Raw genomic sequence first — 21647 nt, forward strand, 5'->3', positions numbered from 1 at the left:
TCCATATTTCAACAAATAAAGCCTTCTCCACCCCTGTGGTTTGGGGAATACATTCCTCGTGGAACAGCTGAATATTTTGCACCACAAATAGTGTGTCTCTGCAATCTGGGGGAAAAAAATATAAAAAAAGACTTTTCAGGCACATTTTATGGAGGAAATGCTGGAACCCATCATTATATTGCTACATGTACAATGATTGATTACCTGCCGGCAGAAAAATGCACTTTCACAAGGGAGTGGTGCAGAACGTCTTTCTGGGTTTTCAAATATTTGGTGAGAATATTAGCATTTGAGCATAATTACAGTCTTATGGAGGAGCCACAGATGTTAGGCAGTATCATGTAATACTTCTACTATGTGTCTTAGATTTTAGTAATACCAGTAAGGCTGCGTTCACATTACCGTTTTGTTTTCCGTTCTTCTGATCTATTAGAATAACAGGAAAATGAAATAAAAAATGGATCCTTTGTTTTGAGCATCTGTTGTGCTAATTTTGCATCCGTTTGTGTAAGTTCTGTCAGTGATCTGTTATTTTTGATGGGAGAAAAAGTCCTCCTCCCATAAGGGTTGGGTTTCCTTTGTTTTTCTGCTCCATTGAGGCAAGTTTGAGAATGCAGTTGCACCCCTAGCACAACTTTCGGCACTCCAGCATTTGCAGAATTACTATTCTCAGCATACTCCCTTCACTTCTACAGGAGTTCTGAAAACAGCCAAACAAGTGTACATGCTGGGAGTTGTAGTTTGACCACAGCTAGAGCTCCAGAGGTTGCTGATCCCTGCCCCAGTGCATAGTTTATAAGAAAGGTAGCTTATAGGGTCTCATTAGTTATGGTAAAATATCATTTAAATTTTTTGTATTTTTTTTTATTTGAGCCGTTTTGTTATTATCTACATACTTTATAGTCTTATACTATTTGCGCCATACACGTACCTACACATCAACCTATATAATGTGCATAGAAAACACTCTACGTAGTTACCCAGATCCTTAAAACACATAGGGGGGGTTTATCAAAACTGGTGTAAAGTAGAACTGGCCTAGTTGCCCATAGCAACCTGTCAGATGTCACCTTTCATTTTTCAGTGCTCCTTTGGAAAATGAAAGGTGGAATCTGATTGGTTGCTATGGGCAACTAGGCCAGTTTTCCTTTACACCCATTTTGACAAATCTCACCGATAATGTACGGTACAGGGACAGCTGTGAGTGAAGACGCTCCTCTTCCTGTGATATGACACTTGTTATTATTGCTGTTATAAAACTAAAAAAAGTAAATTGGTCAGTGACGTAAAACATTGGTAATATAGCGTTATATTGTGCTTATGGCTGAGCAATTTTGCTTTAACCATAATTGTGTCTGTGGAGCCCCCTAGCTGGTTGTTGGTATACTACAGTGCATGATGACACTCGTCAGCAGATGTACGGTACTGGGAGAAACTCTTTCAGGATATACAAGGCTTCCTAGTTAATTATAGCATATTTTGCGCTGTAAAATAAATGTTTTTGGATATTTTTTTCTGATCTAAGGTACAGGGGTATTATACAGTATACAGAAATCTTTTTTTCTTTTATGCGAGTGTCAAATAATGTGTTAATGCACTTCAGTGTATGCAACCGTCAGATGCTCCCCAGTTACACACTGGTGACTTATGGAATGTATGTGACATTAAAAATGTATCATTGGAAAGTCATTTCAACCACTAAGGGTCCATGGGTCATAAGAAGCTGTAATACCAAGAATGAGGGGTCTGCAGCTTTTACCCTTTTCTTCCAGGCACTGTGTAGAGAACTGCTGATGTAAAGGGTTGCGTCACATTTGCTGCAAAGCACCAGGTTGGACCACTGTGCTTTAACCCCTATTTTGTTTTTCACTCCCTGCCTTCCTGTAACCATAACTTTTTTATTTTTCCAATTCACATTGTTGTCCTTTGTAATGCACTTTCTAATGGCACATTTAACCCCTTCAAGACCAGGCCTATTTTCATTTTCACATTTTTGATTTTTCCTCCTCATTTTCCAAAAGCCATAACTTTTTTATTTTTCCGTTCACATAGCTATATGAGGGCTTATTTTTTGCGGGACAAGATGCATTTTGTTAATGCCACCATTTAATTTACCATGTCTTGTATTAGAAAGTGTAGTTTTCATTGATGCCATTTTTGTAGTATATACAACGTTTTGATCACCGTTATCAAAAAAATTTGGGGGACAAAATGACAAAAAAAAGGCAAATCGCGTGTTTTTCTTTTTTGTCTGTTACTGCGTTCACCGCACAATAATTTTTTAAAAATATTTTAATAGTTCAGACATTTTCGGATGCGGCGATACCCAATATGTTAACTTTTTTATTGTTTATGTATTTTTATATGTAAAATTGGGAAAGGGGGATGATTCAAACTTTTAATATATTGGTATTTTTTTAACTTTTTTTTTTTAACTTTATTTAACTTTTTTTTTTACAACAATTAGCCCCCATAGGGGCCTCGTACATGGTATCTTTTGATCCCCTCTGCTATTCACCATAATAGAGATCTATTATGGTGAATAGGATTTTTACACACTCCATTCTGCGCTATGCCTCGTGCATAGCTCAGTATGGAGAAAGCCATGGCAGTCCTGGATGGCTTCAGCAGCGTCCAGGCTGCCATGGCAACCGATCGGAGCTCCGTTATTTCACTGCGGGGGCTCCGATCATAAGGAAGATGGAGGCGCAACACGTCACAGGTGCCGCGATCAGCCTTGATCGCGGCACCTGAGGGGTTAAATGGTATGGAGCGGGCTCACTGCAGAGGCCCGCTACATACATCCCCTGTCACGCAATGACGTACCTGTACGTCAAAATGCGTGAAAGGGTTAATGTTGAATACAATGCAGTGGGGAGCTGGAAAAAATTCTAAATGAGATGGAATTGGAAAGAAACTAACAAAAAATGCAATTCGATGTATGGGTTTTGTTTGAAATTCCCTGTGTGTTAAAACTGACCTGTTACCTTCATTCTCTGGGTCAGTACTAACACAGCAGTATCACATTTCTACAGTTTTTTGTATGTGTTTTAATACTTTAAAAAAAGGTAAATAAAAACTTTGGGAGAATTGTATTTTTTCATTTCATCGCCATATTCTAACCCTGATAACTTTTTATAGTTATGTCTATGTAGCTGTGTGAGGGCTAATTTTTTGCGGCGCAATCTGTAATTTTCAGTCATACCATATTGGCGTGGGTATGACTTTTTGATCACTTTTAGGTAAATTTTTTGGGGAGAGGTGAAGTAACAAACAAACGGCGAATCAGCGATTAAGGCTACTTTCACACTAGCAATGTTAGAATCCGGCAGGCAGTTTCGGCAACGGAACTGCCTGCCGGATCCGGCAAACTGCATGCAAATGGATGTCTTTTTTTTTCCGGATACCGGAACCGTCTCATCCTGTTTCACACGGAATAACGGATCTGGCATTTAAATTTTTCAAAGATCAAAAGCGAAACTGGCCATGGGTGCTGCGTGACTACAGATGTAGTTACCTCTCCACTATTGCCTATGGCTGTAAGAAATGGATCATGCTCATTTCACGATAATTTTGGACAACCATTTGCTGTAATAATGCAGGAGGATGGCATTATAGCAGACCGCGCTTAGATTACACTCCTCGCTGTCATCTGTAGGAATTATTTTGGTTTTATGTCAGTCCATTCCAAACCTCATACAAGCCACAACAGCAGGGCAGGACACTTGTGGTTTGTGACGTCAGTGGAATGTGTAAGGTGGAGGAAATCAGAAGTTTCATGCTGCATTTTCAGTCTTCAGGAAAAAAGAACTTAAAAGCAAAACTAGAAGAGAGTAACTGACCTAATGTAGTTTGAGTCATTTGAGACGGATAACATGCCATCGTTTTTGTCAGATGTTTTTAGATGACGTACCATAACAACCCAAGGAACCAATTTGCCCACTTCAAAACTTCTTAAAGGGATTATGCTATAATTATTGTTAAAAAAATAAAAATCAGACATCATATAGTGCATGGCAATCTCTTTCTAACAAAGGTAGAACCAGTCTGGAACCTCACATGGATCCAGAGATCTCCCCATTCAATGCAACTCAGGTGGTGTGTCCTTTCTGCTGCATATCTCCCCTATCACAACTCAGGGGGCATGCCTTTTCAGCTGCAGCTCTCTCCCTGTAACTGTCACAGCTTCTAACAGAAGATATTGCTGGTGCCAGGTAAAGACTGGAACTGAGCATGTGCGTCCACCTCAGCAATATTACTGAGGTGGACAGAGAAATAAGGAAAAAAAAAACTGACAGCAGGTGATTCTATATACAGACACATTTTTTTAATAACTCCGTGACTATACTAACTATACTAACAAGAAGTGGTAAATTCCTTTACATCAATGTTTTTATTACTTTAGGCACCAGATTATTGGGTTTTCTATTGCAGGATGCCAGATTAAGAGAACTTTAGTGTATGTATAGATGTCTTGCTAAGAGAGAAAAATACTGCATTCAGCAGTATTTAATCATGCTCAACCCATTGTAATATTTAGTTATGATGATCATATATATAATTATATATTTATTTTTCTTTACAAATATTTTTTCTTTACAAATTTTTTCTTTACAATTATTTTTATTCTAATTTAACATTTTCATGGTAACAATGCAAGAGAGTGACATAAAGCCAACAACAAGTAACCGTCAGTTAGAGTTATGGGTCAATACACAGAAGCGGGGACCTCTGGATGGCTTACAAAAAAGAAAAAGTTGATTTGTCAAACTAAGGCTTGAAGGGTCCTTAGGGACAGTTGCCAATGGTCATAAAGCAGAAACAGAATAAATCAGTGCATGGTAGAACAAACATAATGTAGGTGCACATTGCTGTGTGAGATCTATATACACACTAATACCTCATCTAATATGCAGTAAGAGGTTCTTAGCAGATATATTTTTTGATCAAAAAGTATCTGGGCCCATCCACCAGCAGCAAGGTGACCTTGATACTGATGGGTAGCTAGCTCTAAACCTATTTTTATGCCGTTCATGAGCACCTACTTTCAAGGAAAGCGGGAAATTTGCACGGAATGGCCCTAATTTTCAGAGAGAGACCCTACAAATTTGAGCTGTTGAGTCATGAAAACAGATGGGGTTAAAGTTAACACCATAAATGGGTGGCCCTGCACTGCTTGGGGGCATTGCCAGGGTGGGGCCTGTTTGTTTCTGATTTACCAACTGCAAAGTTGTTCAAGCATGAACGGATGAAGTAGGATAGGAGAGGCCTCTTCAAACTGACATCAAATAGAGGAAAGGGGAAAAAAGACAGAAAAAAGGAGGGGAGTGTAGTAGTCTTTTGTGGGGTAGCAGATAAATGAGAAGGAACATTGGCGAACTTTTGTACCCTGTTATATTGAAAGTAAATTAATATTACTTTTACAAGGAAGGACAAATGTTTTTTGATGTAGGGCAATGGAAATTTTGTACAAAAATTAGGGACTTCTTTTGAAAGGATAGGCAGAACTGGCCATCCAAAAAGGTATGTGGCCACTTTGGGCCAACACATTTACAATAGTTTACACCAGAAAACTGATGCTCATAGCTGGCATGGATTTCACTTTGTGGCGGATAGACAGCACAAAATGCAGAAAGGAAATGGTGCCATGGAGACCTAGGAGTAGAGAGAGGAGCTTCAGGCTCGTGGCCTTCAATGTCAACCACATAACCAGGCAAAATGTTACCTTTCTACTAAAAAGTTGTTACGGTAATATGAAACAGCTGGTGCTTCTGCTTTACATTAAGTTCCTTTGCCACCTTAGAGGTTGATCAGTTTTACATTCATTGAAGTATGTAATGAAATTATGAACTTAGCAGGTTATTCCTGAGCTCATGAAGATACAATTGGTTTTTCATACACTGCTCTTTAGGACATTTTAGTGCCATAATAAGATTTCTAAGAAGTGAGGAATACAAAATAAATCAAAACAAGATCTGGAAATCCTCTTAACTTAAATAAACCTTTGCATCACCTTGGCCATGATCTAAAACGTATTTCCATCTGTGCTGAGGGACATACTTGAAACCGCTGCAAAAACTTGGGTAATAGGATTTGAGTCAACCTGGGCAATGCACTCTTGTCTCAAATTTCCACCCTTCATATGAAAACATTGGGATTTAGATAAGTAAAGAGTGTAATGACTGCAGAAGGGAATTCTGGTGCCTAATCATGAGCTGAGAATAGGGGGACTAGAGGGCAAAGTAAAAACAATATATACATTACCGAAGGTTGCTATACCAACCAATAAGGGCTAATCCATGTGGATTAATTGTATTATCCAGATGTTCATAGCGTATGTATTTGATAATGTGTAGCCATCTGTTTCTAAGAGGATATTTCCCCTCAACAATTTGTTAACTCTTTATACTTTGCAGAATGGATTTTACTATTGATCTACTGTATCTCTAGTCCTTTTGGCTATAGGTGTCACATCCTTTAGAAAAAAACCTGTATATTCTTGTATGGCCATTTTAATTATCTCACAAAGGTTTTGGGATACATCTCTTGGAAACCTTACCATAATGAAAATTTGAAAAGTAATACATAACTGTCCAGCCTCAACAGCTGTGATCAGAACTAACCCTAATCCTGGAAAGTTAACAGTCAATAGCGTCCGTAGGTGTTTGACATAGCAAGGAAGTTCCTGGTGGAATTACTATTTGGCAACTAGAAATGAGCATACCACTCAAAATTCAATCTGGGTTTGATTCAGTCTAATTGCTTCACCTATTCGATTCTGGTCAAAATGTATTCTACCCAAATTTATAGTGCTCCAATTGGCCTAATGTGTATGACACTCTATTTCATACTATGACAATATGTTTTCTCTCATTTATCAATTTTTTTTAAATGTATTTTTCTCAAATTTTTTCTCTCTCACTTTCTCCCTGTGGCTACAAAATTTGCCCTATTTGAATCACCAAAAATTCGGATTTGGATCCAACTTGAATTTTTACAAAATTGGGGTCAAATCCAGTTTAGAATCAATTCCCTCTTCTCTATTGGCAACTCATATGGACTCGTATTCAGGATTTCAGTGGTGCTTTTGTGCACTTTGGTGTTTTTTGCAGCATTTCTTGCTGTAAAAACTTCAACTCCAGATGTTTGCTAAAGGTTTATGGGATAAATAGAGGACAGAGAAGCTAATTTTATCTACTGGCATTCTGGTTAATCAGTTGGCTTATTGTGGCTGTACCTTTTTTGAAAAACAGTGTTTTGCCATTTTTTTCTGCCGTTTTCACAACAGAGTTGTTCACACAGTCATTTAGAAGAAAATGAGCATGCAAAATCATGTGCGTAAGGAACCTTACATAGTATTTTCATGGGATCAAAAAGTGAAATCTCACTTAAACATCTAATATACAGTATCTAAACCTCTAAATAAACTTGCAGAGATGCCTTCAATAGAGTTAAAGTGGAGTTTCATGCATTGGGCAGAATTAGAAAAGACTCCATATGTGGCTTACTTTTACAGTATTTTTCCATTTAGAGGGATGAGAAATCAGAGCTTTCTCAGAGGGCCTCAGCTTGCTTCCTCTGTCTCTAAGTAATAATACATGTGTGATCATCAAATAATGGAAGTAAACAAGATGGGATATCTTTCTGTACCAGACCTGTAGCTAATGTTTTCCAGAATGAAATAATAGCCTTAGTTCATTGACAAGAGCAGAACCATTGGAAAACAATGATGTCATCATACATGTTTACAGCGATGGGTGAGAGGATGACTTGAAGAACTGGAACATGGAGGACCTGTACATTTGTTCCCTTCCTTCCATGTGATGTCACAACTTTTGGTGTTTTTTGAGACTGTTGTAACAACTCCATCGCTACCCTTTAATGATGCAATTCGCACGATTTATTACTTCGTGTAGAATTACTTATTAATTCAGAAAAAGTCCATATTTTGAGTTTTATAATTGCCTGTTGTAATTCTGAGAATCTGAGCCAGCACATTGCTAGACTAATGTGTTTATGTGGACATCTGGATATTTCTGTCTGCATAGGTCCTTGGCAGTGGATACTTCCTATTTTAGCTGATTAGGCTTTGGGGTGGGCATGCTACATGCCATTCAATTATAGCCAGAATGCAGCTCATAATGTTGGCAGACTTTGCCTGTTACGGTAAATTATGAAATATTTGGACAGTGTAGATATCACTTCTATTTTCATTTATCAGTTTTTTTATACATTATAAGTTATGAAATAGCCTACATACATGTTTTCCAGTTGATTTTCCTCCTTCACCTTTTCTGCCCTTCTGACTCTTAACTGATATTAATTAGAAAAACACGCCACCTAGAGGTGTCTTATGTGGGGCTGTCTTCAAGTATGGTATATGAACAGAGCAGTGCATTGAAAAGTATAATGTTGTAAGCCCTAGTGTGTGCTCTAATTCAGTCACCACCCCTGACTCCTCCCTGGTCTGACTGATGGTCTGACCAAGGGTATTAAATGAGACTCTCTGCTGTGCTGAATTTCCAGACAGAGAACAACTCTGGACAAAAAATAGTATACGTGAGGAAAAAAAATTATATCCAGAAAACCAATTACCCATGTTTTTATTTATTTTTTATAAAAAAAACAACTGCGTAGCAAGTTCACATATTGGTTGATAATGTGATGAAAAAAAACTAATGGGTATCCCTTTGCAGGTAAAGCAATCATGTTAGGAACATTTTTTATTTTAAATCTATTGCGAGACATGACAAATCAAGCTTTAATACACGAAATATCCAAATAATCTCCAGGTCAAATTGACAATCAGGAAGCTAAGACATGGAGATCTGTTTGTAATAAGGTCAGAGTCCTCACAAGCTGGACAGACCATTTTTAACATGACTGACAAAAAAAGTTGACCACAAATTGACCACAAATGACCACAAGCTCAGTGTTAGGACCCTTCTAAACAAACCCCCATATCACAGCTTAAAGGGCTTCAGCCCACTAAACCGTTTTTGTTTTTTTTGTTTACTAATAATCCCTATACTGCGAGCTCTGCATACATAAGTTAAATAATCATTTTTGTTCAGTAGAATTAGCTAAAAAGCGATTTTTAAAATATGCAAATTACCTTGCTACCAGCAAGTAGGGCGGCTACTTGCTGGTAGCAGCCGCATCCTCCGACCCTAATGACGCCCCCTCCGCATTGTGATTGACAGGGCCAGGGAACGGAATCGTTTTCTGCTGGCCCTGCCTGTTAGCATTCAAAATCTGGCGCCTGCGCCGCGGCCGTACCTATCTTCAATCTGCGCAGGCGCACTGAGAGACGGCCACTCGCTCGGCCGCTCCATCCTCAATGCGTCTGCGCCGATGACGTCACATCTACACCCGGCGGAGGCGCATTGAGGAGAGAGCGGCCGCCTCTCAGTGCGCCTGCGCAGATTGAAGATACGTACGGCCGCAGCGCAGGCGCCAGATTTTGAATGCTAACAGGCAGGGCCAGCAGAGAACGATTCCGTTCCCTGGCCCTGTCAATCACAATGCGGAGGGGGCGTCATTAGGGTCGGAGGATGCGGCTGCTACCAGCAAGTAGCCGTCCTACTTGCTGGTAGCAAGGTAATTTGCATATTTTAAAAATCGCTTTTTAGCAAATTCTACTGAACAGAAATGATTATTTAACTTATGTATGCAGAGCTCGCAGTATAGGGATTATTAGTAAACAAAAAAAAATAAAACTGTTTAGTGGGCTGACAGAAGCCCTTTAAGGCCTCATGCACACGACCGTTGTTGTGGTCCGCATCCGAGCTGCATTTTTTGCGGCTCAGGTGCGGACCCATTCACTTCAATGGGGCCCCGTGTGCTGTCTGCATCCGTTTGCTCCGTTCCGTGGCCCCGCAAAAAAAATATAGCATGTCCTATTCTTATCCGTTTTGCGGACAACAATAGGCATTTCTACAATGGGCCGCCCGTTTTTTGCAGATCCGTGGTTTGCGGACCGCAAAAAATGGAACGGTCGTGTGCATGAAGCCTAAGGCAAATAGCGGATCCGTGTTCCTGTTTGTTTTACATCCACATCCGTTCCGTTTGTCCGCAAATTTTGTTGATTGTGTTTCCGTGTGTGTTCATTTTTTTTTTGCGGTCCGTAAAAAAAACTGAACGCTGTAATTATTGAAACTTTATATATACAGGTTTCCCAGCAACCATCCGCAAAAAAAAAAAAACGGATGCGGATGACATACGGATGGCTTCCCTTGGTCATCCACTTTTTTTGCAGACCCATTGACTTCAATGGGTCCGCAAAATGTTTATTGCGGACAAGAATAGGAGATGCAATACTTTTTTTGCGGACGGGAAACACGGACAGCGGACGTGGAAAAAAAATGGTTGACTACACCACAATTTTAACGGCTCCATAGAAATACATGGGTAACCATCCGATCAGCCAAAATAGATCCCTGGTATTTTGACATGGGTGGTCAGGAGTAGCATGTTTCAGTCAAGGGGTATTCCCATCCCATAAATTGATGGCGTGCAACTGAATCAGCGCTACTGCCCATTCACAGTGTTTCCCTGCACAGTGGTACCGTGGCCAAAAGCTCTGTGGCGAAACTTCAGCCCTGCTCCATTCAAATCAATTGGGTCAGCGGAAGATCTCTGCATAGATGGCTGGCAATGGTGGGGGACCCAGAGGTTGGACCTCTTCCATGTTTAAAGTGATGGCATACTGTAACAATATGCCGTCACTGCTTGAAATGGGAATGCTCTTATAAGTGGGCATAGATGTTTTAGGCATTCATGAAATATCCAGACGATTATGCTATAAATTTTTAATAGGTGCAAGTCCTGCACTTATATTGATAATGTCGCTCCACCCAGTGGTAGGACCTGTACAAGTCGGACATTTATGGCCTACCCTGTAGATATATTATAATGTAATGAGATGTCTATACTCCTTTGATCACCATCACTCTAGAAATTTCAGGTTTCGAATGGAGTTGAATTTTAGAGTGAAGATAATTTGTTTTATAGTATTAGATTTTTTTGGTAAAGAAGGACTGTAATTAGGATCAGTCAGGATCATCCTGTATACAGATGTTTCAACATAATTTTTCAGTGGAGGAACATTGCAGTGATATAGACTACATCTGTACCTTTTGAATCTTCAAAGCTTAGCCAAGAGACTAGACTTCCAGCCAGCTCAATGAGTCCTGCTGTTGATGGACTCCCTACGAATGTTAAAAGAGATAATGTCAGCTAGACTTCCAAAAGGAACATAGCCCATTTCCATACTTTTATTTCATCTTTGTTATCCAGACACTCGGCATGACCCGCAGTGTGAATGTGAAGTATTTCACTATGTCTGAAGTGCAAATGAATTGGATGTTCTACCCGAAAAGAAACATCAACATACGAATTACATCCAAGAGGCTGAAGGTTTGGAAGATAACAAAACAAATGACCTAATATGCTTTGGTTTGCATTGCCAATGGATACAATCAGCAAGCAGTACAATATTTACTCAGAGAAAAGACCATAGTGAAAGCATACAAGGAAAAAATCTTATTTTCATTTTTGCTACATTGTCCAGATTTACAGAGCCAGTGTCAGTCCCATTTCCATTACCCATTACAGTTTGGATCCCCTTTGAAAATGACAAAGACCATCTGTCTTTCGAAAGAACCTAGCATGTCCATGCATTATACAGATGGTCCATTCGTCGGAGGAAGTTGCATGTAATTCTTTATTTCACATGTGGTGGTGCAGGGAAATTGAACATTTCTTATCAGGTGAACAGCCTACTTTATAGAGGGCTCTTCTAACAAAAAAAAGGGTTGCAAAATTTGGTCAACTCCTTTAAAATTGCAACATTGTATCGGATGCGTGCAGTTTAATGTGTTTAAAATGATATAGTCTTTCAGTTTTGTAATCGATAGCTAAGTTAGTGTCATCTCTATAGGCTTCATTAGATCATATTACCAGTTCAGTAGACTGAGTGTTGAGTAGACAATGACCATTTCCTGTACAACTTGACTTCCATGGTCAGGTCTTTAAGGTTGTCGTGCTGAAATACATAAGAAATACATTAAGAAATTGCTGATCCACCTCTGTCTTGACCTGTGGCCTGGTCTTGGTTTCTTTTGATGGGTTACATGAGCGTTCTGTTTTTTTTTATGTATCTGTCTTTGCTTATACAGTTACAAAAATTCACAGCAGTTAACCAAAAAAATGGTCTAAATTGGTCTTTTCGCCCATCTACAATCTGTAGTGTATGGCCAGCTTTACTCTGTCACGAGTCACGTGTGAAAATAGCTGTTGAGAACATTTATCAAAGGAAAGGAGTAAATAGATTATTTCTACATTATGATTAATAGTTGAACGGTCTAGGCACTGACCCATACCGTGTACAGCCACTAGGTCATTGACCATTTTTATGGAGCTTCTTGAGGAAGAAGGAACTCGTTACAACTCAATGAAGATGCATTCCCTGTACAGATTATGATTTTCCCAATATACAGTTCCCATCTATGGACTGGTATAATCATGACATGATCAGAATAGACGTAGTTCTGCAACCTTTATTCTATACATATGCATTTATAAGCAATATGATAAAATAGCACTTGAGATGCAACCTTGTTTCCACAACTAGATGTTTCAGTATTTCACGTCATAAATCCCAGTTGCCAAAAAGTATGGTCAGAGTAGTATATTGACACAAAGGCAGTTATTTACCTAACGTGGTCAATGAATTCATTTTAATTGGCGTACACTTTGAATTTAAAGCTGGCCGGCAATCTAATGTTTATGTGGGTGTTCCGATCATTCTTAAGTGGCAGATGTCAGGGGAAAGAAGGATAGGGCATATTGGATTTCAACATACCTGACCCTTTATTCCCCTTGGAGATAAGCCTCTGAAGTTACAGTTTTGTTTTTTTTACCAACTATCATAATTTCAGGAGACATTTTTTGCAAGATACAGAGGTAGAAAGAAAAGCTACAAGTCTATGTATAAGTCATTGTGTGTCCTGGTGATCTACTAGTTGTTAGGCCCTATTCATACATCAGTGAATCATGGAGAATACAGACTAAACATGAACCCATTTACCTTTTATTTAATTTATTGTATATCATTTATTTTATTAACTTTGAATCCATGGAGGCATGCTGACCAAACACGCCCAGTGAAGTATATGGGTCTGTGAAAACCACTGACACAACGTGGATTCATTGGTTTCACAGTGGAAGGGACCGGTCTAGTCCTGAATGCATTGCTGACTTTTACACTACCAGTAAACGGATTGATGTTTTAACTACTCCTTTGAAGATCTATTCAGAAAGCAGTATATATGAGACATAATGGATGACATCCGTGTTCTGTCAGTGGTTTTCACGGACCATTGTTTGGGAAATTACTTTAAAGCTGAGCAGTGTCTGCGGAATAAAGATGACACATGGTAAAAAAACCAACACATGGATTCTTCATGGGCATCTTCACGGATGAACCACTGAGAATCTTCCAATGGATGTCATCATGGACGTGTGACTAAGGCCTTAGTCATGATTTGGCCATGTGGTGGTTGAACATGGTCTGCACAATGAAGACCATGGCTGGACAGCAGTAAGACTTTCGACTAAATAAGAGACTAATAATAAAATCTGGGGGAGGGGGTACTTATACCATATATATATAAAGGTACTGTTGGTTCTGGGGCAAGACAAAACTCATTACGCCACTTTTTGAAAAAATGGCATGACTACATATTGAACCCCATTTTCTATACTCAGCAATGGTAACTTAAATCATAGAAAGTGTCTTATTTTACAGAGCGCATACTGGCAGGGATTTAGATGTGCCGTATATTAGATGTTATAAGATGATGTTTAAAACTATAATAAAATATTAAAACGGTGTTTCTGGGATAAAAAAAAAAAAAAAGCCCCTATTTTCTAATGTCAGACAACCCATCCGCCATTCTTTACTATGTATAATCATCCGGTTTCCTGTAGAGTATTTCTTGTAGTGGAGCCTTATTTTTGGTTTCTGTGCGGAGAGGACCCCTTGAAGGAAATATTATCTTTTTGGTGTTATCTTGTAACAGTGCAGTACTTGATACTTCACTGACATTTCCAGAGGTCTGACATTACCCAGAAACTTTTATTAGACTCAATTAAAATAAAGAGGCATGGCAACAAACTCAATTTGGCAAAAGGGTAGAAAAGTAAACTTTGGAGATTTCCTGTACTGGGAGGAACATCCAGAATGTGCCAAAGTGTGATTAATAAAGGACGTGGTGTTGCATCCAGCCTGTTTACGGCTCTATAAGAGACAGGGGGAGGATAGTAACGGCCTGTTAAACAGTCCTGCCTTGTTATTGAGGCAGCTATGTACTGTATGACCACTATAAACTTATCAAAGTGTTGTTTTATTACTGTTCTGGGATTGATCTCAAATATGTTTTTTAACTACATTTACAAATATGACTTAATCCGGGTCTTGAATTTCTCAAATGGCTGAGGGGGATTTTAGAGACATTTGTGTCATGTATAAGAGACTGCTTCACTACAAGAGGTACTAGGACCTTAAAGAGGTGGTGCCACCATGAAACGTTATTTCAATATAAATCAGCATGAAAAATTAGTTACTTTTGTCATTTACTTTCTGTTACAAAAATGCTCCATTTGTGAGAGATTCTCTGTACTTCATTATAATGGCGCCCCCTGGTGTTTATTCTGCCTAGTAATGTGCACGTCCACCTACTGAAGTGGTTGCAAACTGCCTCCAGCTATATCTACTGTTAGAAGCTGTGAAATTTAGGAGAGAACTGTAGCAGAAAGGACATGCCCCGAGCTGTGAGAGGGAGAAAGATACAGTAAATGGGACACTCCACCTGAGCTGTGATAGGGAGAGAACTGCCGCAGAAAGGACATGTCCCGAGCTGTGAGAGGAAGAAAGATACAGCAAATAGGACACTCCACCTGAGCTGTGATAGGGGGAGAACTGCCACAGAAAGGACATGTCCCCTGAGCTATGATAGGGAGAGAGCTGCCTTCAAAAGGACATGACCTCTGAGCTCTGATAGGGAGAGAGCTGCCAAAGAAAGTAGATACCCACTGAGCTGTGATAGGGAGAGAACTGCCTCACAAAGGACATGTCCCATCAGCTATGGTAGCGAGAGAGCTGCCTGAGAAAGGACATGCCCTCTGAGCTGTGATAGGGAGAGAACTGTAGCACACAAGTTGAGCCATGATATGGGGAGTGCTGCCACAGAAAGAACACACCTGCGTAGCTGTGATAGGGAGAGAACTGCCACAGAAAGGACCCCCCCCCCGAGCTGTGATAGAGAGAGAGCTGCAGCAGTAAGGACGCGCCCCATGAGGTGCCAGCCGGAGGAGCATTCATCACAGCAATTGGAGCAATGAATGGGGATATCTTTGGATCCATGTGAGGAACTCACAATTTGCATGTCATAACAATTCTAACCACTGAGTGACCACCAAGATACCACTAAGGGGTTCCTTTTAATGAGTCATAAACCATCATTTTCTAATAATATTGCAGTGGTTAATGGTTATAATATTGCTGGTAAGTAGTGCCAATGTTTTCTAAGTTATTTCAGAAAGCAGAAAAGATATTGGAGGAAATATTGTAAGCCTATCTGCCGGTCTGGGTTACAGGTCATTATACTGCATGCATTGCGTAAACTAACACTGTATACTATGGCTGTTTAATCCAGCATTGCATAGAGCATTACTGCAGCCATAGCCTTGTTTATACAATGGGTGACAGCGATCCAGTAATCAGACCTTCCTGCTAAGACTCAGCTAGTTTTACATTCGGCTGTCTTCTTGGCACAGATGTTTCAGGGGCCTCAGATAGGGGAAAGAAACTCCTACAAGTTCCTGTATTTAGCTGGTAATTGTATGTTTTTTCTTCGGAGCGCTCTGGCGGTCATTTCCCCAAGTCTAACGGAGAAGGGCTTCTTTTGTTTTAAGCCATCCAGAGAGATCTCTAGACGGCCTCCTATCATAGCATTGTCACTCTGTGGTCTAAAATCCAAACTGTTGTCACAGGGTTAACAGAGGGTTTCTGATGACAATTAAAGGGAAAGTGCACAGCTCCTTCCACTTCTCTGCTGACAGGGTGTAAGCCATTTACTACGCCTTGGAACTGTAAAATGAGTATATACAGTACTTAATCCACAGCACATGTTGCTCTCTGACACCGTATACTCCCTTAGAAAGTGCGGTTTTGGGATTTGCTATTACTAGCGTTCACTTTGCCAGTGTCCAGTTATCAGAATACCAACTCCATGTTCTAATCTCTACTATCTCGTAATGCGGGGGAAATGTAGACAATATTATCGGATGTGTAATGTGAAGCTCCTGGAACAAAATGCAAAATTTGTATCGTGCCCTATGGCACTTATAATACTGGTGTTTATTATACTGGCAGAGGGGCTTTTGATTAGCATTTGATTTTCAGATGATCTCTAATTTGGTACAGATATCTTGATGTCATGTAAATTGCTTTATAAGTCAAAACATATGCGCCATGAACCACGTGTGTTTATATATAGATATGAATATAGATATATATATATATATATATATATATGTATTATATACATATGGTGTATATTTATATAATTATTTACAGTCATGTGATTTTGCTGTTGTAGCAAAATATTATTTTTAACAAATGAATGATTTTTTTTATACATGAATAAACAGTAACAGATTCTAAATTTCCCTCTATATTTCCCTCTGTGCAATAAAATATGCATGCCTTAAATTTTTACAAAGAAGGGAAACCAATTTCTGAATTGCTTTCTTACTGATTTTTGGCATCATTAAAATGCATATACATGAAATGCCTGAACAATGTACAACTTCGAAGAGGCAAAAGCAAAAAAAAAAAGGTTATTTGCCCCCAAGACCAAAATTGTCTCAGTACCTGAAGGGGTTCTCCAGTTTCATTTATTTTTTTTTGTATCTGACGACAGTACCACTGCATGTTTTTGCCGCATATGCATGTTTTTCATGTCAGCACTTCCCTTGCCCTTTTCTCAGCCTCAGTGCACCCGGGCAGGATGTTTACGTGCAGAGCTTCCTGTTTTCATCAGTTTCCTGCTTAGTTTTCTACCCAAATCCATCATGCTTTGCTCTGCAATGTTTCACGGGGCTTGCTCCGCATGCCACAAGTTTCACTCTGTAGTAGTCACAGCCCCTATATCTTACCCCTCTCCGTGTTAGCTAGACAGAGAAATCTGAGTGAAACATATTGGATTGCATTAGCAAACCTGGCAGGAAGCTGATAGGAGAACAAGAAGTTCTGCTTGTAAACATCTTGCCAGGATGCAGTGATGCTGAGAAAAGGGGAGGGAAAGTGCTGACATGCAAAACGGGTATATGGGGAAAAACTTTGCAGTGTTTGGGGTACTCTGGGTAAATAAAAAATTTCATTATGAAACTGAAGAATACCTTTAAGGGTTTAATATTTTACAATAAGATACAAACAATAATGATTATCTAATATACTTTCCTGTAAATGATTTTTTGCAACTGGTAATTACATAAAAAAAATGATTGGGGGGGAAGGGGGAATATACAGTATTAAGCACAGTGCACAAAAAATCTGGCCTGCAACGTGGTTTATTAGGAAACAGGATATGCTTAAGTTGCATCAAAATTGCACCAAAATTTTGGCACATAGTAAGCCAAAAACCAACCAATAGGCAGTAAAAGTTAGACAAAATTGTCTAAAGATGCACCAAATTTATCATCAAATGTGAGCCACTTTAGTAAATTTGCCCCATATTTAGATAGTTTACACTGAGTAAATATTAGGATTAGTAAATTTCCTCCATAATGCATGAGAGTCTACAATCTAAGGAGAAGATGTAAGCCTTTATGTAGGAACAGATCGACAAATGCAGATAGTCCCTGTGGATAAAGCGCCGTAACCATTTCATTAATGAGCCTTCATGCTTCCTCTCACTGAGAAGAAAGACAGTGGAGACCAGGTGTGAGTTTTAGCTGTAGGGAGAGAAAACATAGCAAATCTTTGATAAGTCTTTTCCCAGCCAAATATTTAACTGCGAGCACCATCAGGAATAAGGTAGCTGCTTGTTAGCTTTCCTTTGCACATATTTATTGGAAATATTACATGTCCAGTGGTTTGCCTTCCCGGGTTCCTTGTAAATGGACTGTTGTTCAATTGATGTCTGATTTATTCAGCCACAAAATTCAGCAGGCAAAAACTAATCAGAAATCTGTTTCCTTGGACATTTCAGGTGATACAGCAGGAAGACAGCAGGTTCCCACATCCCCACCAGCCTCGGAGAACAGCAGCGCAGCTCATAGCATCGGCAGCACACAAAGCACCCCCTGTTCTAGCAACAGCACCGCCTAACCCGAGGAGCAGCACAGGAAGGCTGAAGATCAGCTCCAGGGGCAGAGGTTCAAAGTCACTGCTGACGTTAATTCTCCAGGGCTGAAAGAAATCATTTTGGGTTCTTTCCGAAAAGGGATCTTGGTGTAATATCTGCCTGTTTTTTTTCTTTTCTGGATGAATGCAGCCTTTGGGTCCGTCCAAAGAGCATCTAGCCCAAAAAAAAAAGTGGTAATACTACTAATTATGCAGCGCGCAGAGCTGCAACATGGGTTTCCTTGGCTGTCAATGTGAAATGTGTGCCAGTTCTTATAAATGCTGCTTACATGCCATTTAAGCTGTATTTAAGCGCCATGGATCTGTACATAACAGAAGAGAAATATATATATACGAACAGTGTATATATAAAGTAATACGGATTCGAGTACCGTGGGCGCTGCAGTGCAGTGTACTTAGCCACTATTAAGCAGCACGTTGATGAATGTTAACTTTTCTATTCTCATTGGAGTGTGGATTGTGCAATGTTGGCTTGTATATCATCTGATCGGCTTTCTCAGTAAGGGAAGTGTGCAGTGGACCAGCCCGTCTCACAACCGTTCTCAGTTTCAGCATCGGTGACACATTGTGTTTTAACCCCGATGGTGAGACCGTTGTGTGGATGGTTGCCTCTTTGTTTAATGAGTCTGCCTGCTGCACATGGAAAAACACTTCCCTCTCCATGGCGGAGAAATGTCGCTCTTCTCTTTCATTGTAGTGATCTATCGGCAATGTGTCTTTCCCTTCCTTTCCTTTCCTCCTTTTCCCGTCCCTATCTTTTCCTTTTTCTTTCAGTTGATGTTGGGCACTTTGAGGGACATTTATCAAATCAGATACATCAGCTTTTTGGCTTAAAAATGTTGCAAGTCGTGTTGATTGAAGTGTTTTTGGCGACATTTAGTCAAATTTTGTAAAATTTGGGGAGCCTCGCCGCTTTTCAAAGTGGTCTATGTTTAAGGGACAAAAATATCAGATCTGACCCGGATTATAGCTCATTTACTATGTTCATCTTTTGCAAAAGTCGCATCTCCACGTCAGGCACCCCCTGCTGTAATTTTACACATATAGACATACACTACATTGCAATCACAGCAAATATATTATTAAGCTGCGCCATTTCATACATTTGGCGCAGATACACATACCAAAAACAGGTTTAAAAATTACACAAAAACAATGCAAATGATAAATGTCCCCCATTTTGCTCATTTCTTTTTGTTTTCTTCTTCGATATTGCTTTTGGATGACTGTGATATATTGCAGAGCAATGTTCAGCAGTCTTCGGATGCAATAGGCATACATTTAACGTATTAACCTTGTCGGAAGGATCATTTGAATGTATGTATATAAATGTCCTGAATGTTTGTCTATTTTTTTTTTTTTTTTGGGGGGGGGGGGGCGGAGTGCTTTTTAATACCTGCCAATTAACCTCTCTGTATTCTTATGTTGTAGACTTGCCTTAGCAGTAACATGTGCCGTCAGGTTTTAAACAGTGTCTTTAGGACACCTTTAAGGATATAAAAGGGTCATCTAAAGTTAGGGTTTGATAAGCATAACGTGAATAATGTCCCCAGGATCATGTAGATAGTAAAAAATATAAGTACGGTAATCATGTGCAGTATAAAAGGGAAATAAGTATTTACTTCCTCACTGACCGCATGGAATGTCTGGATTATGGGTGGGAAATCCTCCTTGGTTTTGTAGTTGATAAACTATGTGTAGTTTCTGTCGGTGCCAAGATGTAGGTTGACAATTACTTGTGGTTAGAGGTTCACCCATTACTTGCCTGGAGCAAGTTCCTGAACTCACAGGAGACCGGGAAGTAGTTGGTATGTATGGCGTAATGCTCTCCTGTATACATTTCTCAGACTATAGGCTTCATTTCCGTACATTTCTTGCAGTGATATGTCTCTCCATAAGGAATGATCCTGGTTGTCTGAGAGGATACATTTCTGTCTCCTATCATTTTAGGTATCTTTCCAGTTGGTTGCGTCTCTCCAGTCAGTTGTGTCTTCAGTTCAGCTATTGTTTCTTCATGGTCATATGGTCAGTGTCAGACTTGGGCTCATCAGAGGAAAATATTCTCAAGACCCAACCCCTTATATCATCAATAACTTCTAATAGGTTTGGAATCAAATAATTAGATCCTAGTGGCAGGTCATTGGCTCCAAAGGCAGCCAAATATTTTTTTCCTCCTTTACCTTTAGGACCCACCATGGTATCAGAGCCTGGGCCCACCGGGTACTCTGGTGGGCCAGTCCATCCCTGTTTATGGTGAAGGATTTTAAGGGTATTTAGGTTTGGCGACACTAGCACTTGCAGTATGTACATTTGATGGCCTTTTTCTTAGTCTTTCTTAGCTAGCTGACAGGGTGACATTTGAAATGTTTCCTCCTGGGGTTTGTCATATGAGTAGTTTCTGCCTTGTGAATGACCTGAGGCAAGCTGCAGGTTCTACAGTCATCCAACACAGTCATAACGTCAAGGACTAATAGGAGCAAAGTTTAGATGTATAGATGAGACAATCACAGGAAAGGGTATTCTGAACATGTACAACTGACCTATATTCTCCAAAAATGGTTTCATATAAAGTATAGAGCAACCTTATATAGAGAACCTTATGTAAAGACCTGAAAGAACATTATGGCTTATCTTAAAAGGGTTGTATGAGATTAAAACACCTACTTTCTTTCAGAAACAGCACTATTGTCCATCGGTTCACATCTGGTATTGCAGCTCATCCCCACTGAAGTGAATGTGCCTGAACTGCAGTACCAGACACAGCCAGTGGACAAGAGTGGTGTTGTTTCTGGAGGACAGCAGCCATGTTCTTTAAATGTCATACAACCTCCTTTATATTTTTAAAGGGGTTGTCCAAGTTAAAGGGGCTGTCCTGGTTCAGAGCTGAACCCAGACATACCCACATTTTCACCCAAGCAGGCCCTGTGATATGAGCATCGGAGCATTTCATGCTCCGATGCTCTCCCTTGCCCTGTGCTGTATTTTACACTGCTAGGTGGAGGCTTCCCCCCAGCAGTGTATTCGGTGATGTCACCGGCTCTGATGGGCGGGCTTTAGCGCTGCTATAGCCCTTTTACATGCCAGGGCAGCGCCAAAGCTCACCCATTAGTGTCGATGACATCACCATGCTAACTCCTGGGTGGAACCCTCCGCCTATCAGTCCCTATGGAGATCCCAGTACATTACCGGATCTCCATAAAAACCCTTTTCCCTG

The 21647-nt window shown here is 39.9% G+C and overlaps 1 protein-coding gene across 3 annotated transcripts in view; it reads left to right on the top strand.

Moving 5' to 3' along the window:
* TGFBR3 (transforming growth factor beta receptor 3) overlaps positions 1-18613 on the top strand; it is a 200036-nt gene extending 181423 nt beyond the window's left edge. For all 3 annotated transcript variants that reach the window (XM_040408413.1, XM_040408414.1, XM_040408415.1), the window contains one exon: positions 18279-18613. In XM_040408413.1, coding sequence (XP_040264347.1) covers positions 18279-18397 — 119 coding nt within the window. In that variant the 3' untranslated portion in view covers positions 18398-18613. The remainder of the gene's footprint in view (positions 1-18278) is intronic.
* Positions 18614-21647: the final 3034 nt, after the last annotated feature.

Source organism: Bufo bufo, chromosome 9 (assembly GCF_905171765.1).
Source record: "Bufo bufo chromosome 9, aBufBuf1.1, whole genome shotgun sequence".
Lineage (NCBI taxonomy): Eukaryota > Metazoa > Chordata > Amphibia > Anura > Bufonidae > Bufo > Bufo bufo.